Source organism: Misgurnus anguillicaudatus, chromosome 6 (genome assembly GCF_027580225.2).
Source record: "Misgurnus anguillicaudatus chromosome 6, ASM2758022v2, whole genome shotgun sequence".
Lineage (NCBI taxonomy): Eukaryota > Metazoa > Chordata > Actinopteri > Cypriniformes > Cobitidae > Misgurnus > Misgurnus anguillicaudatus.
In genome coordinates this window covers 4416927-4441005 of record NC_073342.2, presented here as the reverse complement: position 1 = coordinate 4441005, position 24079 = coordinate 4416927, and the positions used below count along the sequence as shown (strand labels likewise).

At 37.3% G+C, this 24079-nt stretch overlaps 3 protein-coding genes and 3 gene segments (V, D, J or C); 4 read left to right on the top strand and 2 right to left on the bottom strand.

Annotated features, from left to right (window-relative positions):
* Positions 1 to 4681: 4681 nt before the first annotated feature.
* On the bottom strand, positions 4682 to 5974 carry LOC129433369 (Ig kappa chain V region 3547-like). The segment is given in 2 exon segments: positions 4682 to 5001; positions 5926 to 5974. Coding segments are annotated over 2 exon segments (369 nt in total).
* Positions 5975 to 6243: 269 nt separating this feature from the next.
* Positions 6244 to 8086, top strand: LOC129433547 (Ig kappa-b4 chain C region-like). The segment is given in 2 exon segments: positions 6244 to 6274; positions 7764 to 8086. Coding segments are annotated over 2 exon segments (354 nt in total).
* Positions 8087 to 11894: 3808 nt separating this feature from the next.
* LOC141364417 (Ig kappa chain V region K29-213-like) lies at positions 11895 to 12391 on the bottom strand. The segment is given in 2 exon segments: positions 11895 to 12220; positions 12343 to 12391. Coding segments are annotated over 2 exon segments (375 nt in total).
* A 4462-nt stretch (positions 12392 to 16853) lies between these two features.
* Positions 16854 to 18134, top strand: LOC129433176 (histone H2A-like). Its single transcript, XM_073868226.1, has 2 exons — positions 16854 to 17114; positions 17995 to 18134. Exons 1-2 carry the CDS (start codon positions 16854 to 16856, stop codon positions 18124 to 18126), a joined length of 393 nt encoding a protein of 130 aa, XP_073724327.1. The 3' UTR covers positions 18127 to 18134.
* A 1881-nt stretch (positions 18135 to 20015) lies between these two features.
* Positions 20016 to 20382, top strand: LOC129433567 (histone H4). Its single transcript, XM_055192181.2, has one exon. The coding sequence runs from the start codon at positions 20025 to 20027 to the stop codon at positions 20334 to 20336; it is 312 nt and encodes a 103-aa protein (XP_055048156.2). The 5' UTR covers positions 20016 to 20024; the 3' UTR covers positions 20337 to 20382.
* A 700-nt stretch (positions 20383 to 21082) lies between these two features.
* Positions 21083 to 21648, top strand: LOC129433179 (histone H2B-like). The gene has a single exon (XM_055191683.2). The coding sequence runs from the start codon at positions 21104 to 21106 to the stop codon at positions 21476 to 21478; it is 375 nt and encodes a 124-aa protein (XP_055047658.1). The 5' UTR covers positions 21083 to 21103; the 3' UTR covers positions 21479 to 21648.
* The last annotated feature ends 2431 nt before the right edge of the window (positions 21649 to 24079 follow it).

Here is a 24079-nt window from a genome sequence, read left to right as displayed (position 1 = left end):
TCAAGCTCCGCCTTTCGCGCTTTCAGAGTACACTCAAGCTGGCCGCTAGCTGAAGCCTACGGAGGTTGCATGTGTAGGCGGTATACGTCATCAAGACAGTCTTATTTCAGAATATGAACAATTATAAAGCTGACATTTATTCTTAGTTAATTGTAAATTGATGTAATATGCTTATGACTTGCAAATGTAATGCTCAGTTAATTTAAATAAACCAGGCTTGATGACGTATGCAGCCCGGATATGCGACCTGCGTAGACTGAATCCTTCGGCCGCACGCCGTGATAAACCTGCGATCTAATGCTTTGAAAGCCTGTTGAAGAACTATTCTCGAGGACATTAAAACAAGTCGCCAAGGAAGCGAAACAGGGATTTTAAACGACAACGCGACAGGAAAAACATCAAGACCAAAGTCAATATTGGAGTTAGTTTTCCAAGATGGGTCTCATTGGACAATGAAGTTGCTAAGTTATCTTCACCACAGGTAATTCAGCATATTCGTTTACATATACAGTTTATGTTGTAAACTTGAAGTTTTATAGTTCCTTGTGTAACTATAGCATGGGTATGCGTAACACTTGTTAGTGTAAACATGCATGTGGTTTAATGTCTTGGAACAGCCACACGCCGTCTCTCCGCCCATTTATGTAATCTGAGGTAACTGTTACTGAGATTTATGTTTTTCATCTTTTCTGACCTCTAACACAAACACACGGTGTACAGCGCTATTTTTAGCCTTTCATTGATAAAAGCGTCTGATCTGCGCGTCTTTCGTTTCATTTTACAAGCGTGTGAAAGTTGAGCGATCTTATTTCACCAATATCAGAGAAAGCTCTTACATATACACGGACATGTAACGTTTACTTAAACATAAGCATTGGACTCTGACATATTAGTTCGCGTCCATTTAAACCCGTCATTACTCTAGCTCATGAGTAAATGACAGGAGAGGAACTGGTCCACAGACCATCTCCTCAGTAATCTGAAGAGAAGCGGTCGAAAATGGACAAAAAGAGACGGATTTAAACACCAAGTGTAAACGTAATGTCTCTCTCTCGTCCACTTGTGATCTGATTGACGAAAACGCATCTAAATACCAAGTTTAACAGCCCCTGTGATAATTTCCTCGCGTGGATGAAAAAGGAGTGTCTAAGCTACGTTTATGGTTGCTTTTTGTATGTGATTTTAAGCGGATATATACAATCAGACTTTTTCCACGTTAAACATAAATCTGTGTGCTTTGATGGATCACACGCAAATGACATTGCAAATTGTTCATTTTTTTCATTGCTTTTGCTTTGTAACTACTGGAAGCCATGTTAACCTTGGCATGACACGGCCGGGCCACCGTACGAGTTAAAACGCGTTCCGAATGGGGGGGGGGCTAGAAACTAATAATCAGTTGGTTGTCATATAGACTTTCACCGCTTGATGGGAGTAGATCCTACACAGTGGAGCTTTAATGACCTAAACAACCCATGTCAGTGTGTGGCGTAAGCTCAATGCCCTGTATAACTTTAACACTGACATTAGATAGAAGTCACATATTTTGGATTTTGTGTGGTTAACTTTTTTAAATACTCTTAAAGCAACACTATGTAGTTTCTAGGTAAAAATGACTTACAGCTCCCCCATGTGGTTGAAAAGTGCAACAGTGCATGGTATAAGACACTCTTCTGCAGGCAGGGGGAGGGGCGGGGCTGTGTTTCCTACCCTCCACCGCCACTTTCAGAGCTGCTCTGGTTGCAGCAACAGTACAATTTGTCCAGATAAAAGTTGTTCTATCACTGAAATAATTTTAGAGACATTATTTAAAGGTAAAAAAAACTACATAGTGTTGCTTTAATACTTAAGGGATTCATCTGACTGTCACCAAACTGGGTTAAATCATATGAAGACTGAACATGCAACACTATATTGTACTATACAAACAAATATTTGATATCTTGAATGATGTTGACATGGTGAGGTAACAAATTTAAGGTGAAATAAAGATAACAGAAAATTTTATATTTTTTATATGCACTGAATGATAAAGATTAAACTTCAGCTGTGTGTTTGGTCATTGGGTCTGATCATATGGATGTGGCTATTGTGAATCACGTCTTAGCACATACAGTATTGTTCAAAATAATAGCAGTACAATGTGACTAACCAGAATAATCAAGGTTTTTAGTATATTTTTTATTGCTACGTGGCAAACAAGTTACCAGTAGGTTCAGTAGATTCTCAGAAAACAAACAAGACCCAGCATTCATGATATGCACGCTCTTAAGGCTGTGCAATTGGGCAATTAGTTGAAAGGGGTTTGTTCAAAAAAATAGCAGTGTCTACCTTTGACTGTACAAACTCAAAACTATTTTGTACAAACACTTTTTTTTCTGGGATTTAGCAATCCTGTGAATCACTAAACTAATATTTAGTTGTATGACCACAGTTTTTTAAAACTGCTTGACATCTGTGTGGCATGGAGTCAACCAACTTGTGGCACCTCTCAGCTGTTATTCCACTCCATGATTCTTTAACAACATTCCACAATTCATTCACATTTCTTGGTTTTGCTTCAGAAACAGCATTTTTGATATCACCCCACAAGTTCTCAATTGGATTAAGGTCTGGAGATTTGGCTGGCCACTCCATAACATTAATTTTGTTGGTTTGGAACCAAGACTTTGCCTGTTTACTAGTGTGTTTTGGGTCATTGTCTTGTTGAAACAACCATTTCAAGGGCATGTCCTCTTCAGCATAGGGCAACATGACCTCTTCAAGTATTTTAACATATGCAAACTGATCCATGATCCCTGGTATGCGATAAATAGGCCCAACACCATAGTAGGAGAAACATGCCCATATCATGATGCTTGCACCTCCATGCTTCCCTGTCTTCACTGTGTACTGTGGCTTGAATTCAGAGTTTGGGGGTCATCTCACAAACTGCCTGTGGCCCTTGGACCCAAAAAGAACAATTTTACTCTCATCAGTCCACAAAATGTTCCTCCATTTCTCTTTAGGCCAGTTGATGTGTTCTTTGGCAAATTGTAACCTCTTCTGCACATGCCTTTTTTTTAACAGAGGGACTTTGCGGGGGATTCTTGAAAATAGATTAGCTTCACACAGACGTCTTCTAACTGTCACAGTACTTACAGGTAACTCCAGACTGTCTTTGATCATCCTGGAGGTGATCATTGGCTGAGCCTTTGCCATTCTGGTTATTCTTCTATCCATTTTGATGTTTGTCTTCCGTTTTCTTCCACGTCTCTCTGGTTTTGCTCTCCATTTTAAGGCACTGGAGATCATTTTAGCTGAACAGCCTATCATTTTTTACACCTCTTTATAGGTTTTCCCCTCTCCAATCAACTTTTTAATCAAAGTACGCTGTTCTTCTGAACAACGTCTTGAACGACCCATTTTCCTCAGCTTTCAAATGCATGTTCAACAAGTGTTGGCTTCATCCTTAAATAGGGGCCACCTGATTCACACCTGTTTCTTCACAAAATTGATGACCTCAGTGATTGAATGCCACACTGCTATTTTTTTTAACACACCCCTTTCAACTAATTCAACTAATTGCCCAATTGCACAGCCTTAAGAGCGTGCATATCATGAATGCTGGGTCTCATTTGTTTTCTGAGAATCTACTGAACCTACTGGTAACTTGTTTGCCACGTAGTAATAAAAAATATACTAAAAACCTTGATTATTCTGGTTAGTCACATTGTACTGCTATTATTTTGAACAATACTGTATGACAGCAGAAAGTTTGTCCCTTACAATAGACTTTAAAAATAGTAAAAATATAGTCCCATAAATGCTGACACTTGGATTTACCTACTGTATGTTGTTTTCTGAAACCCACCATGTAGTGATGATGCTGTAGTGTTTGGCCCCATCATCACTCTGTAAAGCTTTATTATCATTATTGTGATGTATCTTTCTTGCGTTTTATAACATGCTACTCAGTCAACCCCAACCTCAAGCAACAATGGTAAGAAAATAGGAAAAAACAATAAGAAACAATACATAAAATGACACAAGAAATCCATGGGAGTGACACGGAAAAGACATCTGAAAAGCTGAATTCCGTGACATGGACATGGATAAGTGATCAAATTTTCTGTGACAATAACACGGATTTTCGTGAGATCAGGTTGACTGAAATATAAGAATGACATTATGTTCTAATCTTGTATTTACCCAGCTGACCTGCTTCAAAAATAGACTTTGTAGATATAAGTTATAATTCAGGTTGCTGCAGCTCTCAAACTGTTTTAGAAATGTTGTTTGTCATATCATCCTTCTGTTTGACAGTTTTGGTTTCTGATATCCATATATTGTTCATTTAAATAATATTCAGTATTTAAATAGGATTTATGTTTATGTTGTGCTATTTTGTTTGGCAAAAAAGTGGAGTTGTAAATTGCACTAACCATCAACCTTTCACTTTAAGTAGCAATCCTCCACTGTCCTGTATCATGATTTTCAATAGTTTTAATAGTTGATGAAAATGTTTATGTAGCAGTAAATGTAAAATCCATCTCTTGTGATGTGAAGATGATCTCTGGAGACAGAGCTGATCTATATGTGTGTGTTTTATTGTGTTGTATGATCATCTGCAGTATCTGTCAGATGTATGAGTGCAGTCACTGTGCAGTCTGACTGTCAGAGGTTTTTGTATCACTCTTTATCACTGTGTCAACACATAGCCACTAGGTATGTGTAAACTTTGGCAGTAATAATCTCCTGAATCTTCAGTCTGAACTCCACTGATGGTCAAAGTGAAATCTGTGTTTGATCCGCTGCCACTGAATCTTGATGGAGTTCCTGTGTATAGGGTTGTTGCGTGATATATGAGGAGTTTAGGAGCTTCTCCAGGTTTCTGTAAGTACCAGGCTAAACAAATACCAGCATGCACTGCACTGCTGACTTTACAGTTTATTTGAACTTGTTGTCCTGGTTGAACTGTTATTGATGGACTCTGAGTAAGAGTGTACTGTCCTCTACACACTGAAAGAAACAACAAGAATGAAATATAAGACAACACTGAAACAAATTAATATTTCACTCTTTAATGAATTAATGATGATGATAAAAATGTTACAACCACTGATCTATATAAATGACTGGATTGCGCATAGAACGCTTGACGTAACTGCATGAGGTGAAGCCAGCGCAGAGTTCGAGCCGCCATCTTGGTATACCCAACCGGCAGAGAGCGTCATTGACTTCCATTCAAAATCATGATCAAAATTTACCCCCTTTACAGCATATCAGTTACACAAGGTTAATCTTTAGGATATGTGTACGTTAATTATTTGTTAATTCTGGTGTTATTTGCAATGTTTATGTTTTAATCGGGCAGGATAATGGATTTACAAAAAACCGTTAAGGTGAGTGTGTCTGTTGCATTTGTTAATGACACGGGTATAAATAAAGTTTTTTTTGACATTCAGCTACACGGTGACGGTCAGCGTTATTTCTCTAAATAAGTTTAGGTAACTTGTAAGTTTAGATAACATAATTACAAAACTAGCAAATTATTGCATGCACATACGGTACAAAGCATGATTATTTATTTAGATTTCAGAATGAGCACGTTTATTGTCATTAATACTAAATATGTTGCGGTCTGTCTGCTGATCTGATACTGTAATGAAGATGCATGTATAATAACCGTTTAAAACGCAAAATGTACAACTTTCAGTAAATAACTATTTACATGCTTTGCACGTTTGTGTTGTAATAATGTACAGGGTAACTTCAGATATAAAAACGAAGACTAGTAAAGTGATGTTTTATCATTAAAATCTGATCGCGTCCATTGATTTAATAGAACGTTTGGGTATACCAACATGGCGGCGCGGTGGCTTCACATGTGTGACGTCATGCGCAATCCAGTCATTTATATAGATCAGTGGTTACAACACAAACCTTGAGTAAAGACTGTGAGTGTCCAGATGAAGATGATGATGAAAGTCATTGTTGTTCATTTTGTTTGTGTGATGATGAAGATTCTGTTCTGTTCTGATCTCAGTCATGAAGTGTTAAACTCACAGCACTATAAACACTCACACATCACTGAAGCATGACAACACAATGCAAAGAAGAGGACAGGAAACTTCTGCTCATACAGACTACTACACTATTATTATTTAATGGATTTCCATGCCAAAATATTCTGAATAATGCAATCGTATAATAATAAATAACAAATAAAGTTTTGAATAAAAGTAAAAACAAATGTCCAAAATGTTCAGAATTAATTTGTCTAAAGCTTCAGGTTTGTGTGTGCAGGTTAAAGAGTTACAAACTGTCCACACAACACAATTAATGAGAATAAATGACAAAGAGTGAAAACTGGAGAAATTTTGTAATCGTTTTGTGCTTAACATTTTTGACCTTAAATCATTCATAGTTTTTCACAATATTTGTTTGTGTTGTGTGATGTTAGTGTTGTATATTCTGCTGTAGTTTGTGTTCAGTCAAGTGTGTAGAAGTTTTTGTACAGTCACTCTATTAGTTTGTATCACTGTGGTACACATTCGGCAGCGGCACCAGACTGGATGTTGGCAGTAAGTAAATAATTCAATAATAATTTTAATACAATAAATAACTTTTTATACATTTTTACATCAAGTATGAAACAGATTGAAATAGATTTATGGAATAAAATTAGGAGTTAAAATTATTTAATGAATGGCAGGTTGTTGATAATTCCTTGTGTATTAATAATATATTGTGTAGATCACCTGAGAATTTTGACTTTATTGTGTTTTGGTGTAATTTAATAATGTGACTAATATTCATACAGACATAAAGTTGAATTTTCCAATCTCTTTTTTTAAATAAAAAATTTGTTGCAAATTTTCTAATATTCATATGAACCCTGACAATTAATCTTATTCTGTTTAGACTCAATATTTTGACAGCTTCCAGCTTACAGCTTCATTTTAATATTCAGTTTGTTATATATGGAGCAACAAATTTAAAATTGAGTTACCAAAACATTATTATTTATTAATAGTTTATGGTGAACTGGAAGGTAAACTCTTTAAACTGCACTTGCACATAAATGTGTTTGTGTGTATTTAGGTAAATTAAATTATTTTGGTTGTTTTGTCTGTATTCACCTACAACTAAAATTAATAGTTAATAAGTATTAAGCGTGATAGAAGCGCATGTCAAACATGTATCTGTCCATCATATTTACATTATTTAAATTGTATATATTTATATTATTTACATAAAATACATACATATTATGTTTAAACTGTAAAGATTTTCTTACTGTTGTTTTTGTAGAATTATTTTTACATTAATGTTCTTATTACATTTTTGTTTTTTAATTTATTTTACAGTGTAATTATACATTTAAATACTGAGTAATAATGATTAATAACATGTACTTATATATAGGATTGGGGTTTGGTTTAGGGTTAGCTGCATGTAATTATGTATAATTTACTGTTATTACTATAATAATTACATGTAAGACACTGTAAAATAAAGTTTTACCATTATTGTTTTAAGAATTTAAACCTGACAAACAGTGAAATCAAATACTTAAAGTCAAATACTGTGAATATGAGCTTTCACATCAAAGGAGAAAAATTATATTAGCCGTATAATTCAGCCATATGATTAAATAACCTTAAAATTATTTAGGAGACCAAAATACATATAATCAAGATATTTTATGTTTAACACAGTTGGAGTGAAGTTATTTTTTCTTTCTTGTGTGAGTTATTATCTATTGATGTGATTGTCAGGTAACAGTCGTCCTAAAGTGAGCGTCCTGCCGCCGTCCAGTGAAGAGATTTCCACAAAGCAAGCAGCAACACTGATGTGTGTGGCCAACAAGGGCTTCCCCTCAGACTGGAGTCTGAACTGGAAGGTGGACGGGATCAGCAGCAGGTCTCAGTACAGCAGTGTTGCTCTCCTGGAGAAGGACGGTCTGTACAGCTGGAGCAGCAGTCTGACTCTCTCTGAGCAGGAGTGGAGCTCAGTGATCTCAGTCAGCTGTGAGCTCACACAGAAAGACCAGCGTGATAAAGTCACTGGAGAATTGAGGAGAGATCAGTGTTCACAGTAGATCCACTCACTCTCTCCTCTGTCTCACATCAAGACTAACAGACTAACTGTGTTTCTCTCTCTCATCTCACATCTCTTTTCACAAACAACACAAGTCTATGTCTGCTTCACTCATGATTGTGTGACAATTCATCAAATAAAATCATATTCTATCTTTATGGCTTTGACTCATTTTGTCTGTTTTGAATATGAAAGCTCACATTTTATAAATAAACCTGACTCAATGAAGCATGAAAACACCTGCAGATGAAGTAATTTTACATAACTGTCAGTCAATGAGGAACCTCAGACATGCAGTGATCTTGATCAGTGATTATAAAGAGATATTGAACTATAAACATGTGACAGGGTTTGATTGATGTGACAGTTTGTTTAGTTTGATAGTTTTTCTCATGTGACTCCTTCAGTATCTGTGATTCACACTGTAAAAAATTATTTGCTGCCATACATTTTTTGTTTAACCCATTTGTGCCCAAATTTTTCTGAATGGTTTCATGCATATAGTTGTGTTAATAGTGTCCTCTGTAAACATGTTCTGCATTTATTTTCCCCATTTTTATTTGTATTTTTTTGAAAATCGTATTTGAATGTGCGGCAACTATAGTTGCCGGTGGGCAAAAAGGTTGTATGCACCCCTTTAATGTCAAATTTGAATACATTTGGCATCTTACTCAAAGTAACGGCTTTCAACAGATCAACCTTTATTCATAAACACATTTATTATGTATAACAGTCAAAGAACATTCGATGCGAACACCCCCCCCCCAAATAAAAATGCATCTGGCTTATAATCTCTTGTTCAATTCAATTCAATTCAATTTTATTTATATAACGCTTTACACAATTGTTAATTGTTGAAAAGCAGCTTTACATGAGTAGATGTAAAGGAGAACACAGAAAATCTATAGATAATATAAGAAGTAGAATATGGCAGCTAAGGATAAACCGTACAAGCGAGCGTATTAATAATTTAACGTATACAGTAAAGTGCTAAGTTAAGCCAAAATTGGCTGACTCTCTCTGGGACGAAAACCCCCCTAGGAGAAAACCCTGTGGGAAAAACTCCTAGAAGGACAAAAAACCTTGGGAGAAATTAATATATATATATATTTATATATATAAACAGGGTAGGGATAGGAGGCAGGTAAGCGGATTAAACTGGTTCAGCCGGTGGTCGCGCATCGGCTGGGCATCACGTTGAAGGACAGCCAGTAGATCAGTGGTGTGATGACCTTCACAGCAACAGGAAATGGATCTGTTTGTCCCCTTGTCCTCGTGGTCGAGGACAAGACAGGGAGAGAGAAACAGAATTCTATTAGCGTAGGGGCCGGTCGCATGAAACGCAAGTGTCATGCAGTATTGTGGTTTAAAAACGCTCGGTTCCAGACAGGCTACCTATTGCAGCAATAGTATATTACCCATATGAGGTATGTGAGTGCTTTGTTCTAGACAAAATAACTATTGCGGGACAAGTACAATTACTGGACATTTTATGTGAATGCTTTGTTAAAGAAGAATGTCTTAAGTTTAGATTGAAGAACGCGTGCTAAGTGACATAAACTGTGACTTGTTCAGGTTTTTTATTATTATTTTTATTTATTTATTTTCTCTGTTGCATTCAGTGCTGTCTTCCAGAAACAACGGACCATATGTCAGCTCCAAATCAGTTCATATCACTTAGTTCACATCACTTAGCACATCGTTCATGGCTCGACTTGTCGAGTCTGTTTTTCAAGATGTCTGCTGTCTGAATACGCGTAATGTGCTGTCTTTATAAAGAAACTTCTTATTAAACTGTTTGTACACTTACAAAGTTCTCAATGCTTCGGTTTGCATGTAAGGACCCTCATTATGCTACTGTGGTAGTGTGAGGCTATTTTGAGCCTGTTATTAACTAGCGATTTACTTGTACTTACTCTTTGCCCCATATACTAGCGCTATACGCTAATCTGTTTTTATTGATAAAAACTCTTTACATTCGATTATCATGAAAACGCATACCAGAGAACGATCTACTCGGTCACCATGTGTTAATTAGCCCTAGGTTCATTTTTCACCGGAGTTGTCCTTTAATGAAAATAATATGAAAATAAACCAATAAAATGGGCAACCAATCTTTGGAAGGAGAGGAGATCTCTGTCTCCCTCTCTAAATGACCTGTATGAATGGATTTTATTCCCTATCAAATTAAGGTATAATGGACAGTAGATATGTTAGTTAAAGGGTTTTAGGTATGATATTATGAAAGAAAAAGCACTAAAAAGACCAGTAACCTTGATTATTAACCTATTGACACAGTATACACCATTTCCCCATGATATATGTACTTACAAGGCATTTGCCCACCGGCAACTATAGTTGCCGCTTGGACTTTTGTCTTAGTATATAAAAAACTATAGATAAGATTTGTTTTGTTTGGATGACTCTAGAGACCTTCATGATTATGTAGATACATAAATGTCAACCAAAAATACTTGTTAGTGCAACACATCCTCACCCCATGTCGTCAATATTTGACGACACTTGACCATTCGTCAATATGTGACGGGGAGGGTATACCTTTCGCGTCATTTTTTGACGAACTGGGGACTTCAATAATATTACGTGCGTTGCATTCTCTTTCCTATTTTCTTACCATTTTCGCGTCGGTTTAGGGTTAGATTACGCAAAATTAAACAGTGTACGCGAAATTAAACAGTTGTCACCTGGCGTTGGGGTTAGAGTTAGGTACGACAGTTGTCACCTGGCGTTGGGGTTAGAGTTAGGTTTGGGTAGGGATGTCATTATGTAAATCTAACCCTAAACCGACGCGAAAATGGTAAGAAAATAGGAAAGAGAATGCAACGGACGTAATAGTATTGAAGTCCCCAGTTCGTCAAAAAATGACACGAAAGGTATACCCTCCCCATCACATATTGACGAATGGTCAAGTGTCGTCAAATATTGACGACATGGGGTGAGGATGGGTTGGTTAGTAAAATGAAAATTACCTTTCTTTGGGAGTGTTTGCCTTCGCCATGTTTCTTGGAAGAAGAGGTAAGAAGTTGACAGCCTCATGTGACAGGAAGGAGATAAATACCTTTTCTTTCTTTTTTAAATCCTTTATTTGGTTGTTAGCTTGCAAGACATTGAGAAATAAGACATGGATAACATCTAAAAAATTCTTAAAAAAAGGAAAATGACAACTATGCACTGTGGCAACTATAGTTGCCGGTGGGCTGAAATGGGTTCAACTCGGATTTACAAGTTTTTTTTACGTACTAATACCAATCTTGACAAGAGATGAGTTGTTATAACGTATAAATTATATTTAAAATAAGTCAAAGTTGTAGCAACTCATAAATAATAGTAAGTTAAATGACTTGTGACTGAGTTGATTAAACAAAACAAACAAACAAACAAACAAACAAACAAACAAACAAAAAAAGCAGTAAAGATGTTACAGTGCAGCTGTTGACTAAATGATACTGACTGATGTTTCTCTTTATGTATATTATCAGTTTTTAAAATATAATGAATTAAGCTGTAATACAATAATAATAAAATAATCCATATAAATCTGTTTTAACACAGCAAATAATATACCTACAATAAATTAATAATACGATTCAAAACTATAAAAAATAAATAAATACATAATCAATTACATGTATAATTGTCTATAAAGTTGTCTTTTAAATAAATTATAGTACAAAATAAATCTGCTGTAAGTGAAATAAACTATCAGCATCATCATCTGCAGTATCTGTCAGGTGTATGAGTTCAGTCACTGTGAGTCTGACTGACAGAGGTTTTGGTATCACTCTTTATCACTGTGTGTACACCCAGCTACTACTGATGTAGTGAGCACTCTGACAGTAATAATCTCCTGAATCTTCAGACTGAACTCCACTGATGGTCAAAGTGAAATCTTTTCCAGTGCTTGCTGTTCCACTGCCACTGAATCTTGATGGAGTTCCTGATTGAAGAGTATTTATGTAATATATGAGGAGTTTAGGAGTTTCTCCAGGTCTCTGTAAGTACCAGGCTAAGTCGTTGCTATATATTCCTACATCTATATAACACTCTATTGTAGCTGTTTGTCCTTGTTGAACACTTTTTACTTTAGGTTGAGTCAGAGTTATTCCTCTCGATTCTATAAAAGACAAAATACAAACAATTAGTTTATAAAACATTACTATCATATAATACTAAAAATGAACATAAAAACAACTACACCAGAAATAATAACAACTCGGTTATTCTTTCATTTCTTACCCAGAATAAAAACTGAAAGAGTCCAGATGAAGATGATGATGAAAGTCATTGTTGTTCTTTTGGTTTGTGTGATGATGAAGATTCTGTTCTGTTCTGATCTCAGTCATGAAGTGTTAAACTCACAGCACTATAAACACTCACACATCACTGAAGCATGACAACACAATGCAAAGAAGTGGGCAGGATTTCAAGCAACTTGTGCTAGTAAACAAATATACACCCATTAAGAAACATGTTGTACTAAACTGAGTAAAATCTCATTGAACAGATCACATTTTTTTAAAAATTTGTGTGAAGCTGCAGTTTTTTCTGTTTAGTATGATCATATGAATAACAGAAGAATCATTTTAAAGTGAGAGAAAACATTTATCATGATGAAAGTGTCATTTTGATAAAGATTGTCTGGGACCACTCAGCCTGCAGCTCCCTGCAGTGCGTAGGAGCCTCCCCACCCCCCTTTGATGGGCCCTGATATACATTAAATTAATATTTGTTATCTGAACTTACATTTTTAATCTTTGAAGTGAGGGAAATTCTATGTTAATTAATATATAAACAAATATTTTACTCCCCCATGCATTTACCAATGTGTGCTGCTGTCAAATCAACGGACAGAAGATGGTAAAGGACATCTGGACACTTTATTCTCCTTGAAGAAGAACCACTCATACTATACATAGGTACGTTATGATATATTAAACGTGAAAAAAGTGGTGTCTGCGCCTAATGTCTAATATAAATAGTGTGACCGGTGCGTAACTCCAAGATAAAATGGTATAATATTAGCATAGAGACCGCACTCAGAGACTGAATCAAGTACAAAAACTGTATTAAAGTACCGAAAAATTACTGCAAAAAATACGGCCTGTTGTAATGTTTCGGTACTTTAATACAGTTTTTGTACTTGATTCAGTCTCTGAGTGCGGTCTCTATGCTACTATTATACAATATATTAAAAAATGAAAAAAAAAAAAAATATATATATATATATAGGTATAGATATCAATCTGAAAACACATTGTAACTAAAAATAAACATATGTTGTACAGGTCCAGATGCAGATGTTTACCTGTCATGCAAGCTATGCTGACTTCATAACTTGGACCCCACAGCAAAGCACCATCTTCCGTGTTGCAAGAGATGAGGATTTTATTTTTAAAAGTCTAGATACAATTGGCAGGTTCTGGGCAAGGCAGATATATCCACGTCTGACAGGAGCCTCATTCACCAGGATGGACCAGGAGGTAAACCAACTGATTTAAATCACTATTAAGCACTTATCAGAGAGACTGTGGGTGTTGTGTATATATATATATATATATATTTAATATAATAAATAATACATTGCAAACAATACATTATAATAATATTACCAAAGAACAATAATTTATTTTAAGTGTTCAAATGTTAAATGCATGTTTTCAGATGATGGAGGCAGAAGCTACAGACAGTGCAGGGACAGCTTTTTGACAACCCTTTGTACAGCGCGTTGTGAATGTTTTAGCATTTAGCCTAGCCCCATTCATTCCTTAGGATCCAAACACTTCCACGTTTTCCCTATTTAAAGACTGTTACACGAGTAAGTATGGTGGCACAAAAAGCATGGCAATTTATTTTTTAAGCGGATAAAAATAAGAACAATGTTGTATGGCGGAAGATCACTTAGTTTGCAGCACTTCGAACTCTGGCACAGTAAAATTGTCACTCGTGTTACCTCCCACCTCTCGCTCAAACTTTCAAAGTCAGGAGTGATGATGTTACTGTGCACCGAGGTCGAAGTGCTGCAAACTAAGTGCTCTTCCACTATACAATGTACTTCTCCTTTTAACCTGCTTAAAAAGTCACCACATTTTGTGCCACCATACTTACTCGTGTAACTACTCATGTCACAGTCTTAAAATAGGGAAAACATGGAAGTGTTTGGTGGCTTCTAAAGTCATCCCTGTTTGGATCCTAAGGAATTAATGGAGCTAGGCTAAATGCAATACGTTCACGACCCACTGTGCAAAGATGAAGTGCATGCATTGAATAAGATAGGTATGTATTCATTTGTCTAAGTTGAGGTAAGAACATAGTAAAATATTGAAAAACTGTGTTGTTTTCCTTTAAATAAAATAGTCTACTTTACCTGATCTCCTGATTCTCTGACAATCTTTACATCAGATGCTCGTCCACTCCAACCCTTTGATAGGAACGTGAAGCTCCCAGCTGGGCTGCATGCAATGAAGTACTTCACTGTTGTCCATTTCTTGTAGTGCGAGTAAGTCTTTGCCCTGTGTTACGTAAAAAAAACGGGTTACATTGTTCTAGTATAATTCATTTAAATAAGTTGCCATCAAGTCTGACACTGTTTTAGAGCCTCTGAAAAAAGTATGAATTGTTTCATAATAAATAATAGTAACATAATGCATTTTTCAATGTTCTTTTTTTTTCTTTGTAGGCCCTACTTACCTTGCTTTTAGTTTTCTGGAGTACTTGATACGAATTTCAAAACAGTCAATTATTGACGTTAGATGTTTAAATTTTGCTCTTATGTGTGGTGGTGTGGTAGTAAAGAGACATTCTCTGTCAGGCCAATGGATGAGGGAAGTAATTTTGGCATACAGGATGTTGATCCATCTCACAAACATGTCCTGGAGAGTAGAGTGTCCGATGTTCAGGATTTGACTAAGAAGGGCAACAGATGGATTCAGCCCCAGTTTCAATAGGGTAAGAAAGAGCTGGTCATGCGTGGACAATTTAAACAGCCGCCGTGGACCGAACTGGACTAGGTATTCATGCAGGCATGTAAACACTGCCCAGCTAAGTCCTGTCATGTTTTTGCACTTGATATCATCTCCTTCTACTGCTTTAGCACTAAGGCGTTGTCGTGACCAGTTTTCCTGAGCAGTGTCTCTCTGCTGTCTAGATCGTCTCTCTCTCTCCTTAACAAATCGATCTCTGCCATCATCTGAGCCCTTTCACTCTCTGCCAAGGGTTTATTAAATCCAGCCGCCAAGGCATCAGGCTGATCTTCGGAGGTCTCTCCATCTTCACTGGTAGACTGTTCTGCAGTTGGTGCATCACACAAAGCTGCAGGAGGACCATCAGACACAGACGTCTCTATTGTTTTCTTGCGTTTTGTATAGCCCTTTGTTGAATGTGATGCTCTATGTATTGCACTATGAAAACGACGTATTTTTGTTGCCACAGACCCGGTCTCTCTTCGGTGGGGGAAAATTGACGGGACAAAATCGGGGTGAAGCCTGTCGTTTATTTGGCCGCCTGTAATCACAAGAAGCTGACGTTAGCTATGATTACCGGCCAATAAAAGTATAAGACTCCACCCATTATCGCCCCTTTACATGTCACTGAATAATAAGTTCTGTAGGCTACTAACAAGAAAGGTATCAAACAAGACATTAACTTACAGCTAGGCTAGCATAACGTAGCGTTGAGTTTAGTAGACTAATTAAAATACACTGACATTTCAGTTAACGCATAACAGCGTAATTATTAATGGGACACAATAAGCTATTTTAGATAGCTTAGGCATACCTGATATGAAATGTTGTCCACAAACATAAGTGTATGGAGATACAGGATCCTACAACCTCCTGTTGCTGTCTTCTCGACGTATCGCCTTAAGCCATAATTCTCTTCTCTCCGGATATTTATTTCTACATGGCAAAGGAATGAATTTCAAATTTGGGGTTTCACAAACATTACTGGTGCACCCAACCACACAACAACTCTTTGGCATGTTAAAAGTTAGTCCAGTTCTTCGATCAGATACTGTATGGCGGTTTGTTTACCTCAAAAAGTGGGCGTGAACCCTTGACGTTGTGCCGGTTGTGCGTATAAAGGGACAAGTATTTGGATGTAGTTTTCCTGCTCTATGGCCAGCAAGGGGGACATATTATTACTTGACATGTTTAATCTGAGTGATTTCTTTAGTTGTTTACGCCTACCAGCTTTGTACAAACGTTGTTTTGTTCCGCTATTTTGAATGGAAGCTAATGGAAGGTCTAGTCTGATTTCCCCCAAAAGTGGGCGTGAACCTGTTCAGAGACATTCTATGACGTTGCGCCGGTTGTGCGTATGGTGGAAGTGAAATAAGGTGCTTGATGATGGATAAAGTACTTAATATAATAAATTATTTACATTATAAAATTTATTTTAAAATATGAACATTTGAAGTAACAGCTGATGTGTGTCTGTCTTCTTCCAATAACATCTGCATTTGATCTGCTTTTGTAGGGCTGTGAAAGTGTGACATGAGCTTTGATATTTTGTCGTTTATATGTCATATATTAATATATCTGTAATACAAACAACATCTGAAGACAAGACAACGCAGAAGAAAGAGGTGGGCATTGTCTTTTGGAGGGAAGTTCAGCGATTGGTTTAAACTTTCTACAAACTCTAACCAATCGGCGAGTGGCAAGCATGCATAAATATTGAGAACGACAGCACATTGAGTTACATTCATCTGTATCTTTCTACGAAAAACAGCAAATCCTCAGACGAAAATGAGTGGCAGAGGCAAAACCGGTGGCAAAGCCAGAGCGAAGGCTAAGACTCGTTCATCCAGAGCCGGACTTCAGTTTCCCGTCGGCCGTGTTCACAGACTTCTTCGCAAGGGTAACTATGCCGAGCGCGTTGGTGCTGGAGCTCCAGTTTATCTCGCCGCTGTGCTCGAGTATCTTACTGCTGAGATCCTGGAGTTGGCCGGAAACGCCGCTCGTGACAACAAGAAGACTCGCATCATTCCCCGCCATTTACAGCTGGCAGTTAGCCTGACGTTGCCATACTCAATTCTAGTCAGAATTTGAGTCTGATACCGCTCCATTGAGCTATAATTATGAGGCGTGTCTCAACCGAAAAATGCCTCTGCACTCAATTGGATAGACCTACGACCAATCAGAGCAACCGAGTGTGTAACGTATGTTGAAATTACGTCTTTGCAGCCTGACCGAACTGCTAGTTATTTCGCTATGACACTAACATTGTGATTATACTGAGTTAGCGAATGTACATCAACACCTATTATGTTTACAACATTTCGTTTATATCACAACATGAAGTATTTACTAAGTCATAGAGTAAGACTATCTCTTACCATTTGTACGTTAAGTGAACTTCATCCACGACGATACCCATTACGTTTGTTTGAAAATATTGGAGCCTAGCATGTCCCTCCACTTATTCAGCAACTACGATTCCGGGCTTCCGAAAAGAAGCTGGCAACGACCGCTAATTATATCCATCTCGTCGTTCACGCTGAGTTGCATTGCCGTGATAACGTTAGCCATTTCAGTTGCGACCAACTTTTGCCGAATAGGACATCAACAAATGCCCTGCTCGCGTTTCTCTGTTCCTCTTTTAAAATCAATGCTCTGTCGATATATTTTAGAACAGACTCAATGTCAGAATCCACACATCTGAACTCTACAGCGGCAGCCATTCAACACACGTGCTCTTTGGTGACGTGGTTCATTACGTTACTGTTGATTATCTGTCCATCATCGTATAAAGCCCGCCCTGACAATTTGATTGGTTCGACCAGCATTTGTCCTAAAATAGTAGCTCCTCAACGGAGAAACCCCAGACCCATCTTCCCGTTTACAAAATCTTGTGGGCGGGGCTAAGATGGGCTGGCACCCAGGCTAGCTGGCAGTGCGTAACGACGAGGAGTTGAACAAACTCTTGGGTCGCGTCACCATCGCTCAGGGCGGTGTGTTGCCCAACATCCAGGCTGTGTTGCTGCCCAAGAAGACCGAGAAGCCCGCTAAGACAAAGTAAACACCTACTTTTCCAGTACTACAAAACGGCTCTTTTAAGAGCCACCCACTTGAACTATAAAGGAGTGAAATTGACTTTTGGTCTCTGTTTATGCACCACTTGAGAGAAAATATTTAGGTCTTTAAATATTTAAGTCTTGAGTGTTTCAGATATTGATTTTACTTTAATGTTAGTCTTTAATATGGGTTCAAACTGAAATTATTTTATGTTCTTTAACGTAACCTTATGTATGACGATTTTTAAGAGATAAAAACTAGAAACGTTGTCCACAACATTGTAGTTTTTGGGGTTTACAAAATACAGTGCGAGCACATGACAATAAAATGATTAACGTTAACTAATAAAATCCTCTGGTAGTTGCTGTCATACTGGTGAAGTCTTTTAATTTTTTAGAACGAATTTTTTTCTTTAACCTCCGCAGACAGTAAGGTATTAAATTGAACCATTATAATTTGCATTAGAACGGCTCGAATCGCTGCTGTTATGTAAACGAAGGATTTCGAGCGGGAAACAATGCTTGTTTGAAAACAGGAGACGCACACTCATTGGCCAGCTGTCTACTCTGAGGTCACGCATCAGCCAATCATATGCCACTACACCGTCCCCAACCTCTGAGCTCATGATTTCGACTTGCAGAGAAATAATGGCTGTTTATCAACATACGTTCTTGTCTGTACACTCTTTATCGAAAAGTTAAATGTACATACTAAAACAAGTACTGCAATAGAAAAAATACTATGGTCAAAAGCAGACACACTTGCACCATCAATAATCACAGTTCAAATATGAAAATACAATAAGTGTAAGAAATTAAATCAATTGGCTATGAGCTACAGACGCATTTGATAGACATTTGTAGCACCCAATAAACGGCTCTGGGCATTTGTAAACCACGTTTTAAATATGAGAAAATGAGCATGTGGTTCCCAGACCATGTCTCATTCTCTATGAGAGTGGTCTGGTTTTAGTGTTAGCCAGGCTAGCTTTTAAGAGCTTTTGTACAAAATTTTCTTGGATACTTTGACTGCTGTTTTTTCCTTCATTCCGATTATTCTGATGTTCCATCTCCTTTTGTAGCGTTCGAGCTCCGATGTGTGGCTTATCAGAACCCCGTTTGTGGACCCCATTTACTTCCATAGTATTCTTTTTTCCTATTATGGAAGTGAATGGGGTCCACGAACGGTTTGGTTACAAACATTTCTTAAAATACCTTCCGTCATGTTTATCAGAACAACGAAATTCATGTGGGTTTTATAACAACATGAGAGTGAGTAAATAATGACTGAATTTCCATTTTGGGTGAACTATCCCTTTAAGCAACAATTATTCCAAACTCACCGTACACTGCAGTCTACAGCCGCACTGAATAACGGACATCAACGTATTCATAATTCATAAAAAGTCAACGTCTGATCATCTCGGATTTTGTTATGGAGCTAAAAACGAAATTTGAAAATCTTGATGATCAGTAAATAATGGCAGAAACACAGCACACAATTATATAAGCAGGTGCTTATGTCTGAGTTTATAATATTGTACCCTATAAATGTTTATTTCATGTTTTATAGGCGAAACGATTAAAATAGGGTATTTGAATAACATCTACATAAGCAAGTTTCTTAAAAGAATGCATCCCACTCATTTCATTTTAAAATCACTAAGTCAAGATTTTCTAAAATAAACAATATTAACTTTTTACTTTAATATTTCTGATCAGATCAGTTAATAATCGATGAAAGCTAAAATTCAGCTGTAAAAAATTGCATGTAGGCTTTTACTGTGATACGTCATAAAGCGCCGCCTTCATTTCTACGTGTTTCCACTAGGTCCTGTAGACAACTGTAAAGCCAGGTCTCACCGCGCCATTTTATTCACTTTCTATTTTGCAGACTGAAATCATGTCAGGAAGAGGTAAAGGCGGTAAAGGACTCGGTAAAGGAGGCGCTAAGCGTCATCGCAAGGTTTTGCGTGATAACATCCAGGGAATCACCAAACCCGCCATCCGTCGTCTCGCTCGTCGTGGTGGTGTCAAGCGTATCTCCGGTCTGATCTATGAGGAGACTCGCGGTGTGTTAAAGGTGTTTCTGGAGAATGTTATTCGTGACGCCGTCACCTACACTGAACACGCCAAGAGAAAGACCGTCACTGCCATGGATGTCGTCTATGCTCTGAAGCGTCAGGGTCGCACCCTGTACGGTTTCGGAGGTTAAACGTCTGAAGTTCTTAACAAACCCAAACGGCTCTTTTAAGAGCCACCCACATTTTCAAAATAAGACGAAATCTACCCATTATTACTGTTGTGTAAAAAATACTTAATGTCGAGCACGTCTTGTGTATGGGCCGCTTAAGTATAACTAGATCAGATAACGTTAATTTGATAGACTCATTCGGCTGGTATTTCAATTGTGTTTCTAAATTGGAACTTATTAAAAATTTATATTTAAACGTATATTCATTTTTTTCTTCAGTTTATTATGTTTTCGCCAAAGTTTCACTAAATGGGCTGCTAACATAAGGGATAACAAACGTCATATCTTTAAGGATAAAATTGTTTAGCAGTGTTCTTAATACTTCAAGTGTTTACATAACTAGAGATCTTGCTTGTATTCGATTAATAAACTGTTTTCTGTTAAATGATTTAAAGAGTGCCTTAAACGTCCGCTTCCTAGCTATTTCCAAATAAACGATGTTTCAAAGTTGTATTTTAAAAAGAGCGGGAAAGTAAAACCACACTACAATACACGAGTGCATTAAATTCAAACTTTAATCTATGGGTGGGGGCTACAGTTTTAGCCACTTTGATTGGCTCTCTCACGTCTTAGCCACACCAATGATATCCATTCATGGTGTTTGTTCAATGAAGACAACCAATCAGCACCGTGAGCCTGTTGTCTTTGAAAATTAGCATGGACAGAGAATAAATACTTATTCACCAGAGCAGATCGTTACGCACTCTGTTGTTTTGTGTTGAGGAATCATGCCTGAGCCAGCGAAGTCCGCACCTAAGAAGGGGTCCAAGAAGGCCGTTACTAAAACCGCCGTGAAGGGCGGTAAGAAGCGCAAGAGGTCCAGGAAGGAGAGCTATGCTATCTACGTCTACAAGGTCCTGAAGCAGGTTCATCCTGACACCGGGATTTCCTCTAAGGCCATGGGGATCATGAACTCTTTCGTCAATGATATTTTCGAGCGTATCGCCGGTGAGTCCTCTCGTCTCGCTCACTACAACAAGCGCTCCACCATCACATCGAGAGAGATCCAGACCGCCGTGCGTCTGTTGCTGCCCGGTGAACTCGCTAAACACGCCGTGTCTGAGGGGACAAAGGCCGTCACCAAGTACACCAGCTCCAAATAAAGCTTCCAGCTTTTCAACACCCAAAGGCTCTTTTAAGAGCCACCCACTTTATCAGATAAATGAGCATTCAGTTTTATTGCTTTTGGTTTGTGTTTTAATATAGGTGTACAGTTCTTGCTTTATATACATGTTTGAGATAAGCAATGTCACATTGAGTTTTAATAAAATAAAGTGAAACAAAAGCGACGCCAATGTTTTTTTTTACTATGTTTAAGTTAGGTTAGCAATAAATGCACTAAGGGCTCAGTCACACCAAAAGCGCTTTAAACGCTTGCAAACGCAAGGCGCGACGCACTGCCTTTTTTAAAAAAGAGCAGTGCAGCGCGGCTTTTCATATTGCTAAGCAACCACCGAGTCAGCTGTCTTGTCAATCAAATATTGAAGCGTGAGCGCTCTTTTGCTGTTAACTGTCATATTAGCAGAAACTTTAAAAAGAGGGCGCTTGCTCTGACCTTGTTTGAGGATAAGAGGAGCACAAACACGCAGGAGAGAGTGAGCGAGTGGAGTCCGGTTCTTCAAAGCAACTGTAAACTTCCCTCGCCACAACGTAAGGCCCGCCTCTCCCCTCATTCGATTGGACAATGGAAGACGCGAATGACGTCAGGCGCTCCTCCGCTCTCAGCGCTCCTTCAAAAACGCGTGCGCGGCAGGCGGCAGAAAACCGCAAGGCGCTCGGCGCGCATAAACAGCGCGCAAACGCGCCCTGCCCATAGAATATCATTCAAAAAAGGCGCCTGCAACTGCCATAAACGCTTTTGGTGTGACTGAGCCCTTAAGGTGGAACTTCCTACACTGTAAAAAAATTCTGTACAAATGAGAATATTACTGGCAGCTGGTTGCCAGTAACTTACTGTAGATTTTACATTTGTTATTTACTGGCAACAGTTTATTCAAAGTTAAATGAACATGAAACATTTTCAGTCTTTATCTTTTACAGTAAGTTACTGGCAACCAGCTGCATAATTACAGCCAAGTTGTTTACAGTGTGTGTTAAAATGACCCGCTGTCATACAGCTTATACAGCGAAAGAAAGCGGTAGTGTTGGCGATCACTAATGTCTGATATACAATTGTGTTAAAAATGTGTAATAGTAAAAGTTAGAAATGTTATAAATAGATTTTATTTCCTTATTTCAAATGTATTGAAAACATTACACATTCAATTCCAAATCAAAAGAAATAACAAAATTTATCAAGTCTGTTTTTGTTCTTTTAAAGGGAAGCAAAGAAATGTATATTAAACTGTTCAAAAAATTGCAGTGTCAACATATTTCTCTTAAAACACTTCAAACTGAAGGAATTTCTTAAGATTATCTTCAATTTATACAATTGAGGGGCGGTTTCCCGGACAGGGATTAGACTAGTCCTAGACTAAAACATTTTTAAGAGCTGTCCAAACTAAAAACAACTTGCACTTACATATCTTAAAATACATCAGTGCCCTTTGTTTTGCCTCAAAATACTAAAAACATTATCTGTGTGCAAGGCATGTTTGTTAAAACTAGTTATATTTCATAATTAAGCTAAGGCCTAGTCCTGGATTAAGCTAATCCCTGTCCGGGAAACTAACCTTAAAATCTAACAACATGAAGTATTACATAAATGATAAACTTTTCTTTTTTAAAGTTTAAATGATTTTCCACATAAATCAATTCTTCATATACAATACTGTAACACCTTTTCACTTTATTGAAAGTATTTGTAACAAGAGTACTTCAGAAATTAAACAAAATTCCTTGTTTTTAGTTTGTTTTTTTGAATTGCTAAAACACTAAACCTCAATCTTTGAAACAAATTCATAGTGGCCTTAACCCATTTGTCCAATCATGCACTCTTTTTGCCAAACTCGAACTTGTTTTATAAATGCTAAACACAGGCAAACATTTACTAAACTACAACACAGTTGTCATCAAGCAAATACAACTCAAAATTGTACACACTTTTTCTAATGTTATTTTTTACCGATTGTGTGAATTGGAAACAGTCTGAGAGGCAGATGAAGAGTATGAGGAAGAGCAGGACACCAGAGATGATGCAATTGGCAAAATTTGCAGTTGGATTGCTGACTTTTTACAAAATACAAGACTGCTTACAGTAATATTGAAAACTTACTATGACTTGCAGTACATACAGTAAAGTATTCACTATTATCTGAACTAAATTTATAATTACAGTAATAGAGATTTTTAACAGCATTCATCACGTGTGTTGTTATGTACAATAAACATGTATTTTTCTGTAAGCAGATGTCCTGGGTGTTGTGCTTTACATTGTTTAAGGTAGTGTCTAATGGATGTAGTGTTTGTAGTGTCTGTGTAGTGTTTTATATTATAGACTTATGTATGATTTGAAAGCTTAGTTTTATTTTGAGTACAGGTGAAATGGTTTTAAAGGAGTTGCTCAATTTTGCTAGAACAGTGTGTATTCAGTTTGACAATTTGGGTTTGTGTTTTGAGAAAATAAGTGATGGTTTTAAAACATGTGTTTTAGGAATTCAGAAAAACTGTAATGTTGCCTAACTGACATCTATGTCAAACTGATAAGAGATACATACATAGCTTGTGAGCAATTCCAGCATTACGGATGATATATTTTCAGTCAC